The following is a 19,167-nucleotide window of genomic DNA, read 5'->3' as shown; positions in this document are numbered from 1 at the left end:
AGCAGGGAGCAGCCCTCAGCCCGCGAGCGCCGGGCCGGGGCAGACGGGAGGCCGGGCGGGCCCCGCCGAGGGCGGGGCGGGGCGGGGCCGGGCGCACGGGGGCGGACCTCGGCGCGCTCCCGGCCGCTCGCTGGCTCCGGGGCCGCGGCGGCTCCTCTGCCGGGTCGCGCCGGACGACGGGCTTCGGGCGGCGGCCCCGGCGGCCTGCGGACGGACGGGTGGGCCGAGGCGCAGGCCCCGCGGCCGCCGTCTCCCGCTTCTGTCCGCGCAGGGCCCGCGCCATGGCCGCCTCGCCGGGCTCGGGCAGCGCCAACCCGCGGAAGTTCAGTGAGAAGATCGCGCTGCACACGCAGAGACAGGCCGAGGAGACGCGGGCCTTCGAGCAGCTCATGACCGACCTCACCCTGTCGCGGGTGAGGGCCCGGGCCGGCGCGGGCGGGGGCGGCCACGGCCGCGGGCGGGACCCGCGCGGCGGGTGAGAGGTTGCGGGGCCGAGGCGATGGCGGGGCCGGGCGGGGGCCGCGCCCGGGAACCGGCGGCTGGGAGGGGGACCGGAGCGGCCGCGGCCTCGGCGCTTCCCCGCCTGCCGACACCCGCTAGCCGTTCGCGATCCCGGGCTGAGGTGGGAGGGTCGCCGGGCCCCGTGTGCGGGAAGATGGGCAGGGGTGAAGCCGTGGAGGCGGGCGGCGGTGCGAGGGCGGCCTGAGGGGGAAGAGGACGAGGAGCCCCGAGAGGAAATCGCAAACAGCTCGGAGGCCGGCCGGGTGGCGCGGCGCGGCTTCTGGTCGCTCCGAACATCCCCCCACCATCGAGCCCTGCTGTTCTGCCGGCGTGGAAGGCCGCGGGCACCCCAGGGTCCCACGCGCTCGTGGGGGGAGCTCTGTGCACAAGTCCTTCCAGGGCCCGGCCCTGGGGTGGCTCGGGGTATGGGAACCACGACGGTATTCCGTGTCGAGTGTGAGGCTCTGCCCCTTTTACTCCTTGGAGGTGCTTTATCGGGTCCAGTTTACTTTGTTCTGCCCCGGATTTTTAGTGAGAACTGACAAGCGTCGCCGGTGACTGGGGAGGGACCTGGAGAAATGAGTAAGGCGCGAGCCGGGACAGACACCTGGAGAGGTTAGGTAACCGCTGAGTGAGGCAGTGGAGGATGGAGAGCCAACCGGAGTGTCGCGCAGGGTTGCAGAGAAGGGGGGTCAGCAGGAGTGGGGCTGGCCTTGAGGATCCTGAATGCTGACCTTGGAGGACCATCGGGAGGATGGGGGAGGATCTGCAGATTCTGGGGGACTGAGGTGGGGGAGACAGCTTGAAGGAGAGCTGAGAGCAGAGTTGCAAACCAGCTGAGTTGCAGACACATTATTTTTTGGCCAGCGCAGGGTTTGGGAAAAATTATTGAATCTGTTGCCAGAATTTTTAAATTGGAAGACTTCCACACAAAATCCAGATTTCCGTGTTATTTATTTATTATCATTTATAGATATTAAAAATTGAGAGACTTGGTACCACTAATCCTGAATTCCTACATGACAGCTACCGACCTGCTGGAGCTGGGTGATGATGAAAGGGAGCTGAGCTCCCTTTCAAATGGGGCGAGAACTCTAGTTTGCCACCGTCCATGCCACTCTCTGTCACAGTCCCCCAAGGGGAGGCTAGGTGACAGTTGCCATTTATACTCATGATGGTGTTTTCTTTCAGTGAAGTTAAGGAAAAAGTGAAATATTTCCTGTACTTACATTTCTGTTCACATTGAGAAAAAAATATATATATAGAGAGAAAGAAGCTGAAGATTTCAAGAAAATGTTTTCTTATACCCTATCAGCTTCACTCATTTATTACCTGCCTGGCATCCACTGGCATTTACATCTGTGACCTTGGTTAGATTCAGAGATGAACTCGATAAGCTCAGAGCACATTGAAAAGAATGGGTGGGTGAAAGCTGAGGATTAGTGTTGGGGCCTGTGTTGTTTAGATACATACTGTACATTGTTTATGTACAAATACATGCACTGCATATGTCTGTATACCTATGGTGGATCCAATCTTTCACCCAATTCATGAATCTCCTTTAAAATATCCCTGACAGGTGAGGTCATGAGTAATGTACAGACTCTCTTTTAAAGGCAAAAATTTTTCACAGATCCTCACTGTTTACTTACTTTCAAGTAAAAAAAAAACAGTGTTTACTTACTTTAGAGACCCTGCTATATAGCTCAGGGTCTCTTGAATTTAGCAAGCCTAATCAACTGTGGCCCATATGATAATTCAGTCACCACTTTATTCTAATTACTACAAAATTATGGTGTCATTGTGCCCTTCACCTGGTACAGGGAATCATTTACATATTAATTCTGCCCGTGTTTTCTTCTTGGCCAGTTACAAGTAAAGTAACACTGCTTGGCTCCACCGTGTTCATAAACACATCTGTAAATGATAACACTGAATTTGGCTACTAATGTTTGCTTACTTAAAAATCTTAAGGGTTATTTTCATAAAGAAATCACAAAATTAGAACACTTCTCATAGAGAACTCTTAGATTCCCAGCATGTCTATGAAGAATGTGTCTCTAAGGATCCAAAGATCCCAGTTGGAGGAGTATCCACCTAGTTCATAATTGGTAACTGAATGGCAGATATACTGACTTTCCATTACTAGCCCATGACAGACATGCTAATCGATAGGGCAGACATTACTGATTGATCTAGATGCTCTTTCCCCTCTGAGCCTGTGTTGGGATTCAAGTTCTTCTCTACATAATCAAAGCAATCCTTCAGAGTTGGCGTTAAATCCTATTCACCTAGTGGGTAGGATAGACTAGACTGTGGAGGATTTTTCTAGCTTTAGAAGTCCAGCATTATCAGGAAGCAGTGGGAAAATTTTGAGAAGGGAGTACTAGGAGGAGGAGTTGAGTGGTGGTACCTGGAATGGTAAAGAGAGGGAAGAAAGTTGGGTCGGGTGTGGTGGTTCACACCTGTAATCCCAGCACTTTGGGAGGCTGAGGCGGGCTGATCACAAGGTCAAGAGATCGAGACCATCCTGGCCAACATGGCGAAACCCCGTTTTTACTAAAAGTACAAAAATTAGCCTGGCATGGTGGTGCGTGCCTGTAGTTCCAGCTACTCAGGAGGCTGAGGCAGGAGAATCGCTCGAACCCAGGAGGTGGAGGTTGCAGTGAGCCGGGATCGCACCACTGCACTCCAGCCTGGGCAACAGAGCAAGACTTCATCTCAAAAAAAGAAAAGGCCGGGCGCAGTGGCTCACGCCTGTAATCCCAGCACTTTGAGAGGCCGAGGTGGGTGGATCACGAGGTCAGGAGATGGAGACCATCCTGGCTAACACAGTGAAACCCCGTCTCTACTAAAAATACAAAAAAATTAGCTGGGCATGGTGGCGGGCGCCTGTAGTCCCAGCTGCTGGGGAGGCTGCTGCAGGAGAATGGCGTGAACCCGGGAGGCGGAGCTTGCAGTGAGCCGAGATCGCGCCATTGCACTCCAGCCTGGGCGATAGAGCGAGACTCTGCCTCAAAAAAAGAAAAAAAAAAAAAAAAAAAAGGGAAGAAAGTGGTTGCAGGTATGCCTGGGAAGAGGCTGTTCTGTTGTTCATTTATTAATGTATTTATTTGTCAGTATTTGAGTGCCTAATTTGTTGTTAATGGGGTGTGTGTTTGTGAGGGAGAAGAGTGAAAACATGGGGCTGTCCTTTAAAGATCTTACTAATTTGTCCCACAAATTTACTTACTGAGTGAGTCCTTAGTGTGTGCCAGGGGTTAGGATGGACACTGGGTATATAGTAATGAGCAAGCAAAACACAGTGTCCTAATGGATTTTAGGATTTAATGAGGAAGACATTCATTTAATAAGTAAGGACACATTTTGGTGAATATAACCAAAACAGAAGTAGGTGGAGCTCTGGACATGTATGGTAGGGAATTCTCACCTCTTCCAGTGGCCTAAAGGCTCAGTGGGAGTGGGGGAGGCATTCGAGGGTTTGTGTGTTGAGGGAGGGAATATGTTGCAGGTACAGAGAACAGAGATTCAGTAAAAGAGGATGAGGAGGGGATGTGAGATGAGGCTGGAGGCATTCACAGGGATCAGGTTGTAGAGACAGGATTTGGAACTTGATCTTAAGGACAATGGGAAGTCACTGAAGGGGTTGAACCGTGGGAGATTTGCTTTTTTAAAAGATTCCTCTAGCTCCAGCATGGTGGGTAGAAGAGAGGAGGAGGAGGATTTTAGTAGGAGATGTGGTAGTGGCATTTATTAAGATGGTGGCAGTCGGGAGGCAGAGCGGTAAGCAGATTGATACTTAGGAGGTGGAAAGGACCAGATTTCGTGAATGGGTGAGGAGGGTGAGAAAGAGGGAGGGCTGGAACCATTTCAGGGTGTTCTTCATTAAGTGGACACCGGCAGGAACAGGTTTGTGCGAAAATGCTGAGTTTGAGGTGCCTGTGAGGCACATAAGTAGAGATGGTCCAGCAGGCAGCTGTTTAGATGGTTTTGCAGCTTGAGAAGGAAGGCTGAGCTACTGAGAAAAATGGGGGAATTTTTGTTATGTAGCCACAGAAGTAGATTTGGCTGCCTAGGAAGAATTGATGGAACAGATATTGTAAACTGGTGCCTTTTTTTTTTTTTTTTTTGAGACGGAGTCTTGCTCTGTCGCCCAGGCTGGAGTGCAGTGGCGCGATCTCGGCTCACTGCAAGCTCCGCCTCCCTGGTTCACGCCATTCTCCTACCTCAGCCTCTCCGAGTAGCTGGGACTACAGGCGCCCGCCACCACGCCCGGCTAATTTTTTGTGTTTTTAGTAGAGATGGTATTTCACCGTGGTCTCGATCTCCTGACCTCGTGATCCGCCCGCCTCGGCCTCCCAAAGTGCTGGGATTACAAGCATGAGCCACCGCGCCCGGCCGGTGGCTTAAGTTCTGTATTTTGCCCTCTAACATGTTTTTGGTTTTGGCGCAAAATGTGGTTAGTTGGTTGGTTGGTTGATTTTAATTAGGGCTAACAATGAATATTGGGATTTTACAGTAAAATCTGGACTTTGGTTTCTTTTGAAAAATGAGATAACCCAACGACACTCACCCGACATTTCTGGATGGCACCAGTTGCCTATAGCTGAATGGTGGCTGCCCCATTAGAGAGGCCATGGATGTGGTCTTCAATTTGCCGCAGTCCCTACCACCCTCTAAGGTATTCTTTGCAGTGATCCCAGACTGCTTCACTTAAGAGTCCCTGCTTGGCAGCTGTAGGCATTTGAGTTTGTTACTCTTGTCAGAAGGTGAACTGTGAGGCCAGGCGCAGTGGCTCACGCCTGTAATCCCAGCACTTTGGGAGGCCAAGGTAGGTGGATCACCTGAGGTCAGGAGTTTGAGACCAGCCTGACCAACATGGAGAAACCCTGTCTCTACTAAAAATACAAAAAATTAGCCGGGCATGGTGGCAGGTGCCTGTAATCCCAGCTACTCAGGAGGCTGAGGCAGGAGAATTGCTTGAACCTGGGAGGCGGAGGTTGCAGTGAGCCGAGATTGTGCCATTGCACTCCAGCCTGGGCAACAAGAGCGAAACTCCGTCTCAAAAAAAAAAAAAAAAAAAAAAGAAAGTGAACCATGAAGAGGGCCTAGGAGAAGCGCAAGGAACTAAGAAACTACACCATTTGAAAGGGAGGTGGAGGAGCTGGCAAAGAAGGCTTGAAGAGCAACCAGAGGGGCAGGAGAAAGCCAAGAGTACTCTTGTGAAGAGGAGGGAATGCCGACCAGCTGAGCCTAGTGCTGCTGACTTGGTCTGACACAAAAGACGTGTCCTTTGGTCTAGTCATGTGGAGGTCATCGGAGGAGGTCATCAGTAAACTCGGTGAGAGATGCTGCATTCTCAGGGTGCTGGGTGAAAGGCTAATTGTGAGACGTTGAGGAGTGGACGGGGGTGGGGAATGGAGATAGGGTTGGAAACTTATTCCAGAAGTTTGGCTGTGAAGAGCAACTTGTGTTGAGGAACCACAGGACTAACTCAGCATATCACCCTGGAGTGTTGACTGGACTTGAATATCTGTGAAGACTCATTATTTTCATGTGAAAATAAACCAATGATAAGACAATAGATATGTCATAGATTAGCGAGGTCTCAGAATGGAGGAGAGAGAGAAGATGGAAATACTAGGTTTGGGCTAAATATTGAGGACTTTCCTTTTGCTAGGCACTGCAATCCCTTTCTAATGTTGTTATCTCACATAGTCCTCAAAATGAGCCTATGGTGTGTATATCTGGAATTTTCCTCATTTTGTGGATGAGTAAACTGAGGCTTAGAGAGTCATGGTTGCAGAGCTGGTAAGTGGTAGAGCTGGGGTTTGAATCTGGCTACCACGGTGAATGTCTGTATACTCAGCTACTTTAATTTCCCCCATAAGGATCTTCAGCTGCTTTTACTCCCTGCTGTAAGGTATCAGCATCATTTGTTGAAAAGACTTTTCTTTGCCCATTGAATTGCTGTGGCAATTTTGTTGCAATCAGTTGGCCACATAAGTGTTGGTTTATTTTTAGACTCTCTTTTCTGTTTCAGCGATTTGTATATCTCTCTTTTTGACAATAGCACACTGTCTGTATATTATAGCTTTATAATAAGGCTTAAAACCTGGTAATTTAAGTCCTGTAACTTATCTCTTTTTGAAAATTGCTCTGGCCGAGTGCCGTGGCTCACGCCTGTAATCCCAGCACTTTGGGAGGCTGAGGCAGGCAGATCGCTTGAGCCCAGGAATTCTAGACCAGCCTAGGTAACATGGTGAAATCCGTCTCTAAAAAAAAAAAAAATACAAAAATTAGCTGGGCGTGGTGGTGCGTGCCTGTATTTGGGAGGTGGAGGTTGCAGTGAGCTGTGATTGTGACACTGCACTCCAGCCTGGGCAGCAGAGACCCTGTCTCAAAAAAAAAAAAAAAATTGCTCTGACTATTCTAGGTCATTTGTGCCTCCATAAATTTTAGAATTATCTTGTCAATGTCTCTAAAAGGACCCGCTGGGATTTTGGATTGTAATCGTGTTGGCTATTTTGAGACTTTTCTCAAAAAGGAATTAATGAGGCCTGGATCTCATTTCCTGTAGGCATTAAAGAAAATTCCACTAAGATGTGTGACTGTAGGCCAAAGGTGGCTAACTCAATAAGTGAGGCAGGTAAGGAAAATGAATGGAGGGGCCAGGAATGAGATGATCATGGCAGCTGATCCTGGGCCATCGTGAAGGAATAATAGGGTACAGTGAGGACTTGGCAAACACCGTCTAAGGGGGTGACCTCTTCTCAGCTTCATCCAGCGATGCCTTGCAAGAACGTGGGTTCAGTGGCGTCTGACCTTTCAATCAGGAGAAGTTGGAAATCCAGATTTTTATGCAGTGTCCTGATTTTTTCAATTGAAATTTAATACACTGAATGGGTCAACATCTGGTGGGTAAACAGAACACTCTCTAGGCAAAATGTGGCCTATGGGCTGCCAGTCTGTGACCTCGGCCTTAGGCTAATCATTCTTTGGTTCACATGTTCATCATCTGTAAACATGAAGGTGTTGAAGACAGTCTCAAAGTTCTTTTTTTTTTTTTTTTTTTTTGAGACGGAGTCTTGCTCTGTGCCCCAGGCTGGAGTGCAGTGGCGCGATCTCGGCTCACTGCAAGCTCCGCCTCCCGGGTTCACGCCATTCTCCTGCCTCAGCCTCCCGAGTAGCTGGGACTACAGGCGCCCGCCAACACACCCGGCTAATTTTTTGTATTTTTAGTAGAGACGGGGTTTCACCGTGTTAGCCAGGATGGTCTCGATCTCCTGACCTTGTGATCCGCCCGCCTCGGCCTCCCAAAGTGCTGGGATTACAGGCTTGAGCCACCGCGCCCGGCTCAAAGTTCTTTTTCTAGCTCAATGAGTCTAAATTTCAAAAGAGGAAAATGTCAAAATAACTCAGAGTTTGAAGAGGTAGCTGAGATCAGCAATAATGATAATATCTTAAGAAGTTGTCCAGAGCTTTACATTTGACATACCACTCTTGTGTCTGTGTCACTTAATCCTCACTTTATCTTGTGCAGGAGGCATCAGAGTTGTTTGCCCAACCACATGGGAGTTGCAGGTTACAAAGTCACATCATCCGATTCCAGGTCCAGTGCTTTTTGTTTTTTTACAGAATCTTGCTCTGTTACCCAGGCTGGAGTGCAGTGGCGCGATCTCGACTCACTGCAAGCTCCGCCTCCCAGGTTCATGCCATTCTCCTGCCTCAGCCTCCCGAGTAGTAGGGACTGCAGGCGCCCACCACCATGCCCGGCTAATTTTTTTGTACTTTTAGTAGAGACAGGGTTTCACCGTGTTAGCCAGGATGGTCTCGATCTCCTGACCTCGTGATCCGCCCGCCTCGGCCTCCCAAAGTGCTGGGATTACAGGTATGAGACACTGCTCCTGGCCCTTTTTTTGAGACAGAGTCTCACTGTGTTACCCAGGCTGTAGTACACTGGCGTGATCTTGGCTCACTGCAACCTCTGCTTCCTGGGTTCAAGCAATTCTCCTGCCTCATCCTCCCAAGTAGCTAGGATTGCAGGCATGCTTCACCACACCAGGTTAATTGTTAGTAGAAACGGGGTTTCACCGTGTTGGCCAGGCTAACAGTGTTCTTTTTTAACAGTCTTTGAAGGCTCTGGAAATAGGTGCTTTGGGAGGGAGAGCAGTTATGGGGGATTGTGAGATGGCCTTCAGCTCAGTTGAAGGCAGGTCCCTATCTGGATTTATAACTTAGTTTGGTTGAAGTGTCAAGGCTTTTGGGTAAGAGTTGAAGCCTTTGTGAGAACTCTCTGAAGGCAGGAACTTTAGTATACATTTATCTTAGTAAGCCAGTGCCTGGCATACTACCTGACACATAGTTAAGTTTTTGTATCAGTAAATCAGTGGATAAATTGATCCTTCAAAAAAGAAACCAAAGGCTTTAAATCAAGGTGGCTGAGAATTTTGTCCAGAGAATTTCAAGAATAGTCAGATGCTTCTGGTAAGTACTTTTAGAATGTTAAGATTGAAAGCTGAGAGACTTTATTCCTATAACTCCACTCCTAGATGGAAAAAACTCACCATGTCGTCCTCCTCATGTTTGACTCTGAGATTTGGGTTTTGATTAATAGGTTATAACTGTCTCCCTGTGCAGTACATTTGAGAAATCAAATACAGCAGGTATAAGGGAAGTTAAAGCCACTAAAGGATTTCATATGCCTTTAAAATTTCCAAACAGGTATAAGTCTTTATCTTTTGAGGATACATATTGAAATATGGAGTGATACGACGTCTGAGATTTCTTTCAGTGAGGCACTGCGGGTAGTGGAGAGGGTAAAGATGAAAGATGATTGGATATACGTTGGTAATTTTTAAGCTAGAAGATGGATAGATGGGATTTCATTATACTTGTCTTTATTTCACATACAGTATTTGAAATCTTTCATAATAAATGTAAAAAGGAAATTATCAGAGAGCTTCTTAGGTTCAACAATGCTTTTGGTAAACCAAACTTCACCTTTTTTTTTTTTTTTTGAGTTTGCAATTAGTATGATCATCGAGGGAAAGATGGGACAAAGGAAAAGAGCGTGGCAGAAATGGGCATATGGGCTTTGAGGCTGACAGCCATGGCTCAGCCTCCTGCTAGCCACGTGGCAAGTCACTGAACTTCCGAGTCTGGGTCTCCAGGTCTGTAACAGCAGGAGAGTACAGTCTCATCTGCATGGTTGTGGGGAGGATTAGGGATGAAGTGGGCGAAGTGTCTGAGAACAGCACCTGGCCCATCCTAGGGGCTTAGATCTGGTAGTGTTTTATTATTGTTAGAGACGGAGAGTAATGAAAGGTAAAAATCTGCCCCAGGGCTCTCGTCTATAACCCTTTCTTCTCTATATGAATTATAGTGCCAAGGGTTATGTAACCATGGAGCTAATTTATTATTTTAGAAACAGAACTCTTAAAGACCAGATCAGACCACTTTGAGATTTACAAGAACTGTAACCAGTTTATTGCTTTTTGAAAAATGAAGTAAGGAAGAACTTACAGAAGAAAGGCATATTAAAATGGTGGGTTGCCATTTTATACCTATTGAATTGACCTCCTTCCTTACCCCAATTAATGGTAGCATCCTATGTCAGTGAGGGTTTTTTTGGTGAAACTTTTCTCATATGTATATTAGTAAACTCTTTGGGAAAGCATTTTGGCAGTATATGTTTAGAGCCACCAAAAGGCCCATATCCAGAGATTTAGTAATCACCCTTCGGAAGGTGTTCTAAGGAAATAATTCAGAAGAACTGTTATATACCCATTAAAAATTATTCTGTAATAGCATAGAAAAGGCTTATGATGAGCATGCTAGGTTGTACCTATCTTATCATCACAGCTATGCAGTTCTTACCATAAATGTAAATGGAGGCTGGAAAAGAGCATGAAGAAGGGAAAACAGTTAATGTGTTAGGGTTGTGGATAGTAGCTTAGTTTTTCTTTCAGAAATTCTTTTACTGTTGTTAAAGATTATGCCACTGTGTCCAAACATACACACTCAAAGACCTTGCAAGAGGACGTTACTATCATGGTATATGGGACATTTGGAACATGGGTAAGCTCTTTCCGAAAATAGAGTAATCAAAACCCAGAAAGCACCGGAAACCTTGAGGGTGTGATCACTTAAGTAGAGAAGAAATTGAAACCAAGACTTTCATTCTTGAACCGTTCCCCTACAAAATACCATACTTTGATGCTTCTTTAGATCTTTGCTGTTACCTCTCAACGTTCTTAAATCACTTTGTTTCCAGGTTCAATTTCAGAAGCTTCAGCAACTGCGCCTTACACAGTACCATGGAGGATCCTTACCAAACGTGAGCCAGCTGCGGAGCAGTGCGTCAGAGTTTCAGGTACCTCCAGATATGTACTTTCTTGAAGCTGAATGGAGTGTAAAAAATAGACAAAGATTATCACTAAAAAGATGAGATCTTGAAGGATAAGCTGGGCCTAGGTACAGTTCAGTCTTCTTTTGGAAAGTCCATTAATATTCTCTCTCATAGTTTCTACAGCATACGATAGTGTTATTTCACAAATGGCTGAAGGCGGCACTGGCAAGTAGAATTATAACACAAGTATATGTAATTTAAAATGTTCTAGTAGCTACATTAAAGAAGAAGAAACGTGGGATTAATTTTAATATCTATATTTTTCAAAATGCAGCTTTCTCATCTATAATTTTAATATTACTCAAATAAATGTTTGTCTGGCCATGGTGGCTCACACCTGTAATCCTAGCACTTTGGGAGGCCAAGGCCAGTGGATCACCTGACGTCAGGAGTTCGAGACCAGCCTGGTCAACATGGTGAAACCCCATCTCTACTAAAAACACAAAAATTAGCTAGGTGTGGTGGCACACAGCTGTAGTCCCAGCTACTTGGGAAGCCGAGGCATGAGAATTGCTTGAACCCAGGAGGCGGAGGGTGCAGTGAGCAGAGATCATACCACTGCACTCCAGCCTGGGTGACAGAGTGAGACTGTCTCAAAAAAAAAAAATAAAAATAAAAAATAAATATTTAATCCAGTATATCCAAAGTATGATCATTTTAACATGCAATCAGCATTAAAAAAACTGAGAAATCTCACATACCTTTTTGTGTACTAAGTCTTTGAAATCTGTTGTGTATTTTATACTCAAAGCATACTTTAATTTGGACCAGCCGCATTTCACTAGTTTCATGTGGCTAGTGGCTACCACATGGGTCGGTGCAGGTGTAAGACACAGATAAGTAGTCTGTATTGCATTTAGATTACTGCAGTGTCCTAGGGTGCTTTCATCGTTCATATCAGTGGAAAGCTTTGTTCAAAACAATGTGGAATTGGTATTTCAGAGAATGGTATATGGCACTGTTGTTAAGACCTGAATTAGACCTGCTTAGATATCCCAGTCTCTGAAACATTAGGAGCCTGTCATTCTAATTATGCAATTTAAGATTCGGTGTTAAAGTTGAGATATAAACTTTAAGATGAAGCATTAATTGATTATTTGGATGCCTGACCATTTTAAAAGCACTGTCTTATTTCTTTATGGTAGAAACTGGGTTCACTTTTTTGATGATGCCAAATAAAACCAAATGTATTATTTAAGTTGGGGACTTCGATTTGAGAGTGCTGATAGGAACTCCAAATATAATGGTGATTAGAAAATTACAACGTGAACATATTTGTACCCTATTGCACTGGAATCTTGTCTTCAATATAATGACAATGGACTCTTTACCATATTACTGCCTGTATTAGAGATCTACCTTCATATATCAAACTACCTTATATATTAACCCACTGGGTTATTTAGTATCCAAATAACATAGGTCTCTGCCTTATGCGGGATTTCATACTTCAGGAAATACAGCATTGTGCAAGTTTGCTGTGTCTGAGATCCCAATTTTGTGCTACTTTATTGTCAACTTTAGAGGAATATAGAATTTACTATGATGTTCCCCTCCGGTTGCATTGGGGAATGGGATAAAATGATAATCCTTGGCCTTCCCAGGATTCTTTTTTTTTTTTTGTGAGATGGAGTCTCATGCTGTCACCCAGGCAGGAGTGCAGTAGCGTGATCTCAGCTCACTGCACCCTCCATCACCTGGGTTCAAGCATTCTCCTGCCTCAGCTTCCTGAGTAGCTGGGATTACAGGTGTGCACCACCACGCCCAGCTAATTTTTATATTTTTAGTAGAGATGAGGTTTCACCATGTTGGTCAGTTGGTCTTGAACTCCTGACCTCAAGTAATCCACCTACCTTGGTCTCCCAAAGTGCTGGGATTACAGGCGTGAGCTACCGTGCCTAGCCCCCAGGATTCTTTTCATACTGTTTTTGTTTTGTTTTGTTTTTCTTTGCAACGGTCACAAACTTACAGAATACTTGGAAGTATAGTCCACTTAATTTTTTTTTTTTTTTTTTTTTGAGACCGAGTCTCATTCTGTCGCCTAGGCTGGAGTGCAATAGTGCGATCTCAGCTCACTGCAACTTCCAGCTCCTGAGTTCAAGTGATTCTTCTGCCTCAGCCTCCCAAGTAGCTGGGATCATAGGCGCGCGTCACCACGCCTGGCTAATTTTTGTATTTTTAGTAGAGACAGTGTCTCACCATGTTGGCCAGGCTGGTCTCAAACTCCTGACCTCAGGTGATCCGCCCATCTCATCCTCCCAAAGTGCTGGGATTACAGGCATGAACTACTGTGCCCTGCTGACGTAACTTTTTTCTCACTGGAGAATAAGTTCCTGACCTGATGCCCCATCACCCCCTAATATTTCACTGTGTTTTTCCTACAAGCAAAGACATTGTTCTATATAACTAAAATACAGCCATCAAGATAAGAAAATTAACAGTGATCCATTATTACAATCTGATCTTCAGACCTCATTCACCAAATGTCCCCCTGCTGTCCTCTATAGCAAAAGGATTCAGTTCAGAATCACATGCAGTTATTGTCTGCAGTCTCCTTCAGTCTGGAACAGCTTTTCAGCCCTTTATTTTTGACATTAATTCAAGTACTCTTAACTTTTGTGATCCTGTCGCATTTGAAGATTACAGGCCAGTTTTTTTTGTAGATATAACCCCTCAGTTGGGGTCTGCCTAATGTATCTTTGTGATTTGATTCAGACTATGCATCTTTGGCAGGAATAACATAGAAGTGATGCTGTTATGGTATCACATTAGGGACATGATTTTGATGTGTCTTGTTAATGATGATGTTCTCATTTATTAGTTAAGGTGGTGTCCACCAGGCATGGTGGCTCGAGCCTGTAATCCCAGCATTTTGGGAGGCTGAGGCAGGCGGATCGCTTGAGCTCAGGAGTTTGAGACCAGCCTGGGCAACATGGCGAGACCCTGTCTCTACTGAAAAAAAAAAAAGGCCAGATGTGGTGTTGCACGCCTCTGGTCCCAGCTACTTGGGAAGCTGAAGTGGGAGGATTGATTGCTTGAGCCCGGAGAGCAGAGATGTCAGTGAGCTCAGATGGTGCCACAGTACTCCAGCTTGGGTGACAGAGCCAAACCCTGTCTCAAAAAAAAAAAAAAAAAAAGGTGGCATGTCTGTCAGACTTCTCCATTCTAAAGTTACTCTTTTCCCCTTTGTAATGAATAAATATTTTGCGAGGAGATACTTTATCCTGATCTTCATTAAACTTTCAATCTATACATTCATTTTTTATCTCTCGGTATATGGTTTTATGATTTTCTATTTTATTCAATCTATTATAATCTATTATTTTTATTCATTTTTGAAGCAATGAAAACACAGATTTATTGAAATGAAAGTATGCTCTACAGAGTAAGAGTGGGCTTGAGCAAGCTAACCTATTGTTTTTATTTTGCTCTTCACATTCTCCCCAGTTAGGCTGGTGGGAACCCTCTTCCAAACTGAGAAAAATTCTTGAAAAACTGAGGAGAGTCCCAGAGCACAGATTTTTTTTAAGTAAATTTTTTCGAGGTATAATTTACATACAATATAATTTATACTTTTTTTAGGTATACAGCTCAGTGCCATATTATCACCACCACAATGAAGACGTAGAATAGTTCCATTACCCCAAAAGATTCCCTTGTGTCTGTTTGTAAATATTCTCCATCCCCCACCTCCAGCCTTTGGAAACCACCATCTGCAGTTTTGACTCTTCCAGCGTCCTATTAGTGGAATCAAACGTCCGTAGTCTTTTGAGTTTTTCTCTCACTTAGCATATTGCATTTGAGATTCATCTGAGTTGCTGCGTGTATTAGTTTCCTAGGGCTGCTGTAACAAAGTACCACAACCTTAGTGCCTTAAAACAACAGAAATTTATTTTCTCATGTTCTGAGTCCAGAAGTTGGAAATCATGGTGTCAGCAGCACCATGAACGCTCTGGGGAAGAATCCCTCCTTGTCTCTTCCTAGCTTCCGTGGGCGGCGGCAGTCCTTAACTTGTAGCTGCATCACTTACTCTCTGCCTCTGTCATCACACGACTTTCTTCATTGTTTGTCTGTGTCTCTGTATTTAAATCTTCCTCTCCTTTTTCTTATAAAGAACTAGTCATTGGATTTAGGGCCTACCCTAATCCAATATGATCTCACCTTTGCTTGATTACATCTGCAAAGATTCTGTTTTCAAATAAAGTCATATTCACAGGTTCTGGGGGTTAGGACTTGAAGATATCTTTTTTGGTGGCCATAATTTAACCTGCTACATTGCATTGATCAGTAGTTCATTTCTTTTTATTGCTGAGTAGAATTCCATTCTATGGATGTAGATAATTTATCCATTCATCAGTTAGTTGATGGGCATTTGGGTTGTTTCCACCTTTTGGTAATTATGAATAAATATTCTATAAACATTCACATACAATTTTTATGTAAGTACCTAGTAGTGGAATTGCTAGATCATACAGTAAGTGTATATTAACTTTAGCTTTATAAGAAATCTCCAAGCTGTTCTCCAAAGTGGCTCTACTGTTTCACATTCTTACCAGCAGTGCATGAGAGTTCCAGCGACCCTGTATCTGCTCTAGCACTTGGTATTTCGGAGTTTCAAAAAAATAGTGGTTAAAAAACATAACATAAAATTTACCATCTTAACCATCTTTTAAAGTAGTTTATTGGTATCTTCTAAAACCATTTTTAAATATATAGTTCAGTGGTATTACATACATTCATATTGTGCAACCAATCTCCAGAATTTTTTCATCTGACAAAACTGAAATTCTGTGCCCATTCAATAAGAATTCTCCATGTTCCCTTCCCACCACCCTCTAGCAACTACTGTTTTTTCTGTCTCTATGACTTTGACTATTCTAAGTGCCTCATATGAGGGAAATCATATACTATTTGTCTTTTTTGTGACTGGCTTGTGCTTAGTATAATGTCTTCAGGGTTCACCCATGTTATAGTCTGTGACATGATTTCCTTCCTTTTCAAGGCTGAGTAACATTTCATTGTATGTGGATGCCACATTTTGTTCCATTCATCCACTAATGGACACTTGGGTTGCCGCCACCTCTTGGCTATTGTGAATAATGCTGCTATGAACATGGGTGTGCAAATCTCTCTTCAAGGCTCTGCTTTCAGTTCTTTTGGGTACATACTCAGAAATAGGATTGCTGGATCATATGACAATTCTGGTTTTAATTTTTTTTTTTTTTTGGAGACTGAATCTCACTCTGTCGCCTAGGCTGGAGTGTAGTGGCGTGATTTCAGCTCACTGCAGCCTCTGCCTCCCAGGTTCAAGGCAGTTCTACTGCCTGAGCCTCCTGAGTAGCTAGGATTACAGGCGTGCCCCACCACACCTGGCTAATTTTTGTATTTTTTTTTTTTTTTTGAGATAGAGTCTCACTCTGTCGCCCAGGCTGGAGTGCAGTGGCGCGATCTCAGCTCACTGCAACCTCCGCCTCCTGGGTTCAAGCAATTCTCCTGCCTCAGCTTCCCAAGTAGCTGGGACTATAGGCGCCTGTCACCACGCCCAGGTAATTTTTTTTTGTATTTTTAGTAGAGACGGGGTTTCACTGTGTTAGCCAGGATGGTCTCGATCTCCTGCCTTTGTGATCCGCCCGCCTTGGCCTCCCAAAGTGTTGGGATTACAGGCGTGAGCCACTGCGCCTGGCCTTGTCTAGTTTTTAAATTGAGTTATTAATTTTCTTAATCAGTTGTGAGAGTTGTTTATATATTCTGGATACCAGTTCTTTATCAGATAATGTATTTTGCAAATATTTTCTCCCAGTCTGTGGTTTGTTTTTTCATTTTCATTTTCATTTTCTCAATAGTCTCGAAGAGTAGAAGTTTTAAATTTTGAAGTCTAGTTTATCAATTGTGTTATTTTATGATTTGTGCTTTTGTCTTATCTATTAATAAGAGTTATTCGTCTAACTCAAGTTCCCAAAGGTTTTTTTCCTATGTGTTTCTCTATTAGTTTTATAGCTCTGTCTTTTACACTTAAGTATATTATGAGTTAATTTTTTTGTGTGGTACAGGGTGTGGGTTTGAGGCTCACTCATTTTGCATAGGGATGTTAAATTGTTCTAGCACCATTTGATGAAGACTTTCTTTTCCCTATTGAATGCCTTGGTACCTTTGTTGAAAATCAATTGACCATATACATGTGAGTCTATTTCTGGACTCTTATCTTCTGTGTCATTGGTTTCTTTGTCTATCATTTTGCTAATACCACACTGTCTTGATTACTGTACCTTTATAGGGAGGCTTGGAATTAGGTAATGAGAGTCGTCTTTGTTCTTTTTTGAAGCTGTTTTGCTTATTTTCGTTCCTTTGCTTATCCATAACTTTTTAGAAACAGCTTGTTAATGTCTACAAAAACACCTCCTAGGATTTTATTTTTATTTTTATTTTTATTTTTATTTTTTTGAGACGGAGTCTTACTCTGTTGCCCAGGCTGGAGTGCAGTGGCGCGATCTCCACTCACTTCAAGCTCCGCCCCCTGGGTTCATGCCATTCTCCTGCCTCAACCTCCTGAGTAGCTGGGACTACAGGTGCCCGCCACCACGCCTGGCTAATTTTTTTGTATTTTTAGTAGAGATGGGGTTTCACAGTGTTAGCCAGGATGGTCTCGATCTCCTGACCTCGTGATCCACCCGCCTTGGCCTCCCAGAGTGCTGGGATTACAGGCGTGAGCCACTGTGCCTGGCCAACACCTGCTAGGATTTTAAACAGGATTGCATTGAATCTATAGATAGGTTGGGGATAATTGACATCTCTATAACACGGAGTCTTCCATGAAGAAGACTTCCATGTACAGAAAAACAGATTTTTAATTGAAGTTCAGTTGCTTATAATCATTTATATACAATTCTCCTTTTATTTTTATTATATTTATGTATTTTTGATTGACAAAATTGTATATATTTATGGTATACAATATGATATTTTGATAAATGTATACATTGTGGAATGGCTAAATCAGACAAACATATGCATCCTCTCACATTATTATCATTTCTTTTGTGGTGAGAATCTGCTCTTAGCAATTTGCAATATATGATACATTGTTATTAACTTTAGCAATCATGATGTACTATAGATATCTTGAACTTGTTCTTCCTGTCTACTCCTTTTATGTTTGTAAATCACTTTGGAGTTTACAAAATGCTTTCATATCTGTTATTTTACTTCATCCTCTTACTACAACATTGGTTGGTAAGTGTAGTACTATTTTAATACAGTAAAGACCAATTTTCTATCCTAATGGAGGATCTCAAAGTGCATTCTTTTTTTCTAACCCAATGAGCCCTTATGCAAAGAACATAGACTTATCAGATGAGTAAACAGAAGCCAACTTTTCAGGCTGCCTTCTGATAATCTTTAGCAAGGGGCAGATCATCAGTAAAGGGGTGGCTAGGGTTACAGCCCTCATGTCTCTAGGCAGGGCCTGGCACACATACCCTGAGGGCAGAGAGGAGGAAGTGGGCATTATCTTCTTCTTTGAGAGTGAAGGCTAGGACTGTCTCTTCTGCTTAGTGGAGGGATAGCATGTTCCAGCCTGTGTAACAGCTAGGGCACATGTTGACTGAATGGCTTGTCAGGCAGCTGTAGAGAGAGGGACAAAGGGCTTCTCTCTGTATAGGGTTTTGTAGGTATAGTTGTAGCTTTTCATATCCCCCCCCCCTTTTTTTTTTTTGCGACAAGGTCTCAAGGTCGCCCAGCTGGAGCGCAGTGATGTGATCTTGGCTCACTGCAGCCTCCACCTCTTGGGCTCAAGGGATCCTCCTGTCTCAGCCCCCCAGGGTAGCTGGGAGTACAGGCGTAAGCCACCACATCCGGCCAGTTGTTGTATTTTTGTAGAGATAGAGTTTCACTATGTTGCCCAGGCTGGTCTCGAACTCCTGAGCTCAAGCGATCCACCTGCCGTGGCCTCCCAAAGTGCTAGTATTACAGGTGTGAGCCACCACTCCCAGCCTTGTATCCTTTATATAACCTACCCTAGTCCTTTCAAATCATATCACTAAAAACTAATTGTACTTTTTACATCTCTGATTAACTACATTTTAACAAAATTGCATCATGTCGTTTGTAACTGAGGGCTTTTAAGTTCTAATTTAGGGAACAATCTGATGGTCAAGGGAAGAAGCCCTTATAGCAAGGCAGTTTGCAAAGGCCTGGAGGGCCAGGTCCAGCAAGGTGGTTTTCCTGGGGCCCACTACCAATATGAGTAGTATAATGAG

General features: G+C 44.3%; 1 protein-coding gene across 2 annotated transcripts in view; it reads left to right on the top strand.

Annotated features, from left to right (window-relative positions):
* Positions 1–123: 123 nt before the first annotated feature.
* The window catches only part of LOC116463644 (CREB-regulated transcription coactivator 3), a 116,160-nt gene continuing 97,116 nt past the window's right edge, over positions 124–19,167 (top strand). For both annotated transcript variants that reach the window (XM_032146820.2, XM_032146819.2), the window contains exons 1-2: positions 124–413; positions 10,778–10,876. In XM_032146820.2, coding sequence (XP_032002711.1) covers positions 282–413; positions 10,778–10,876 — 231 coding nt within the window. In that variant the 5' untranslated portion in view covers positions 124–281. The remainder of the gene's footprint in view (positions 414–10,777; positions 10,877–19,167) is intronic.

This window comes from Hylobates moloch, unplaced genomic scaffold (assembly GCF_009828535.3).
Source record: "Hylobates moloch isolate HMO894 unplaced genomic scaffold, HMol_V3 SCAFFOLD_47, whole genome shotgun sequence".
Taxonomy (NCBI): Eukaryota; Metazoa; Chordata; class Mammalia; order Primates; family Hylobatidae; genus Hylobates; species Hylobates moloch.
This window is presented reverse-complemented; position numbering and strand designations above follow the sequence as displayed.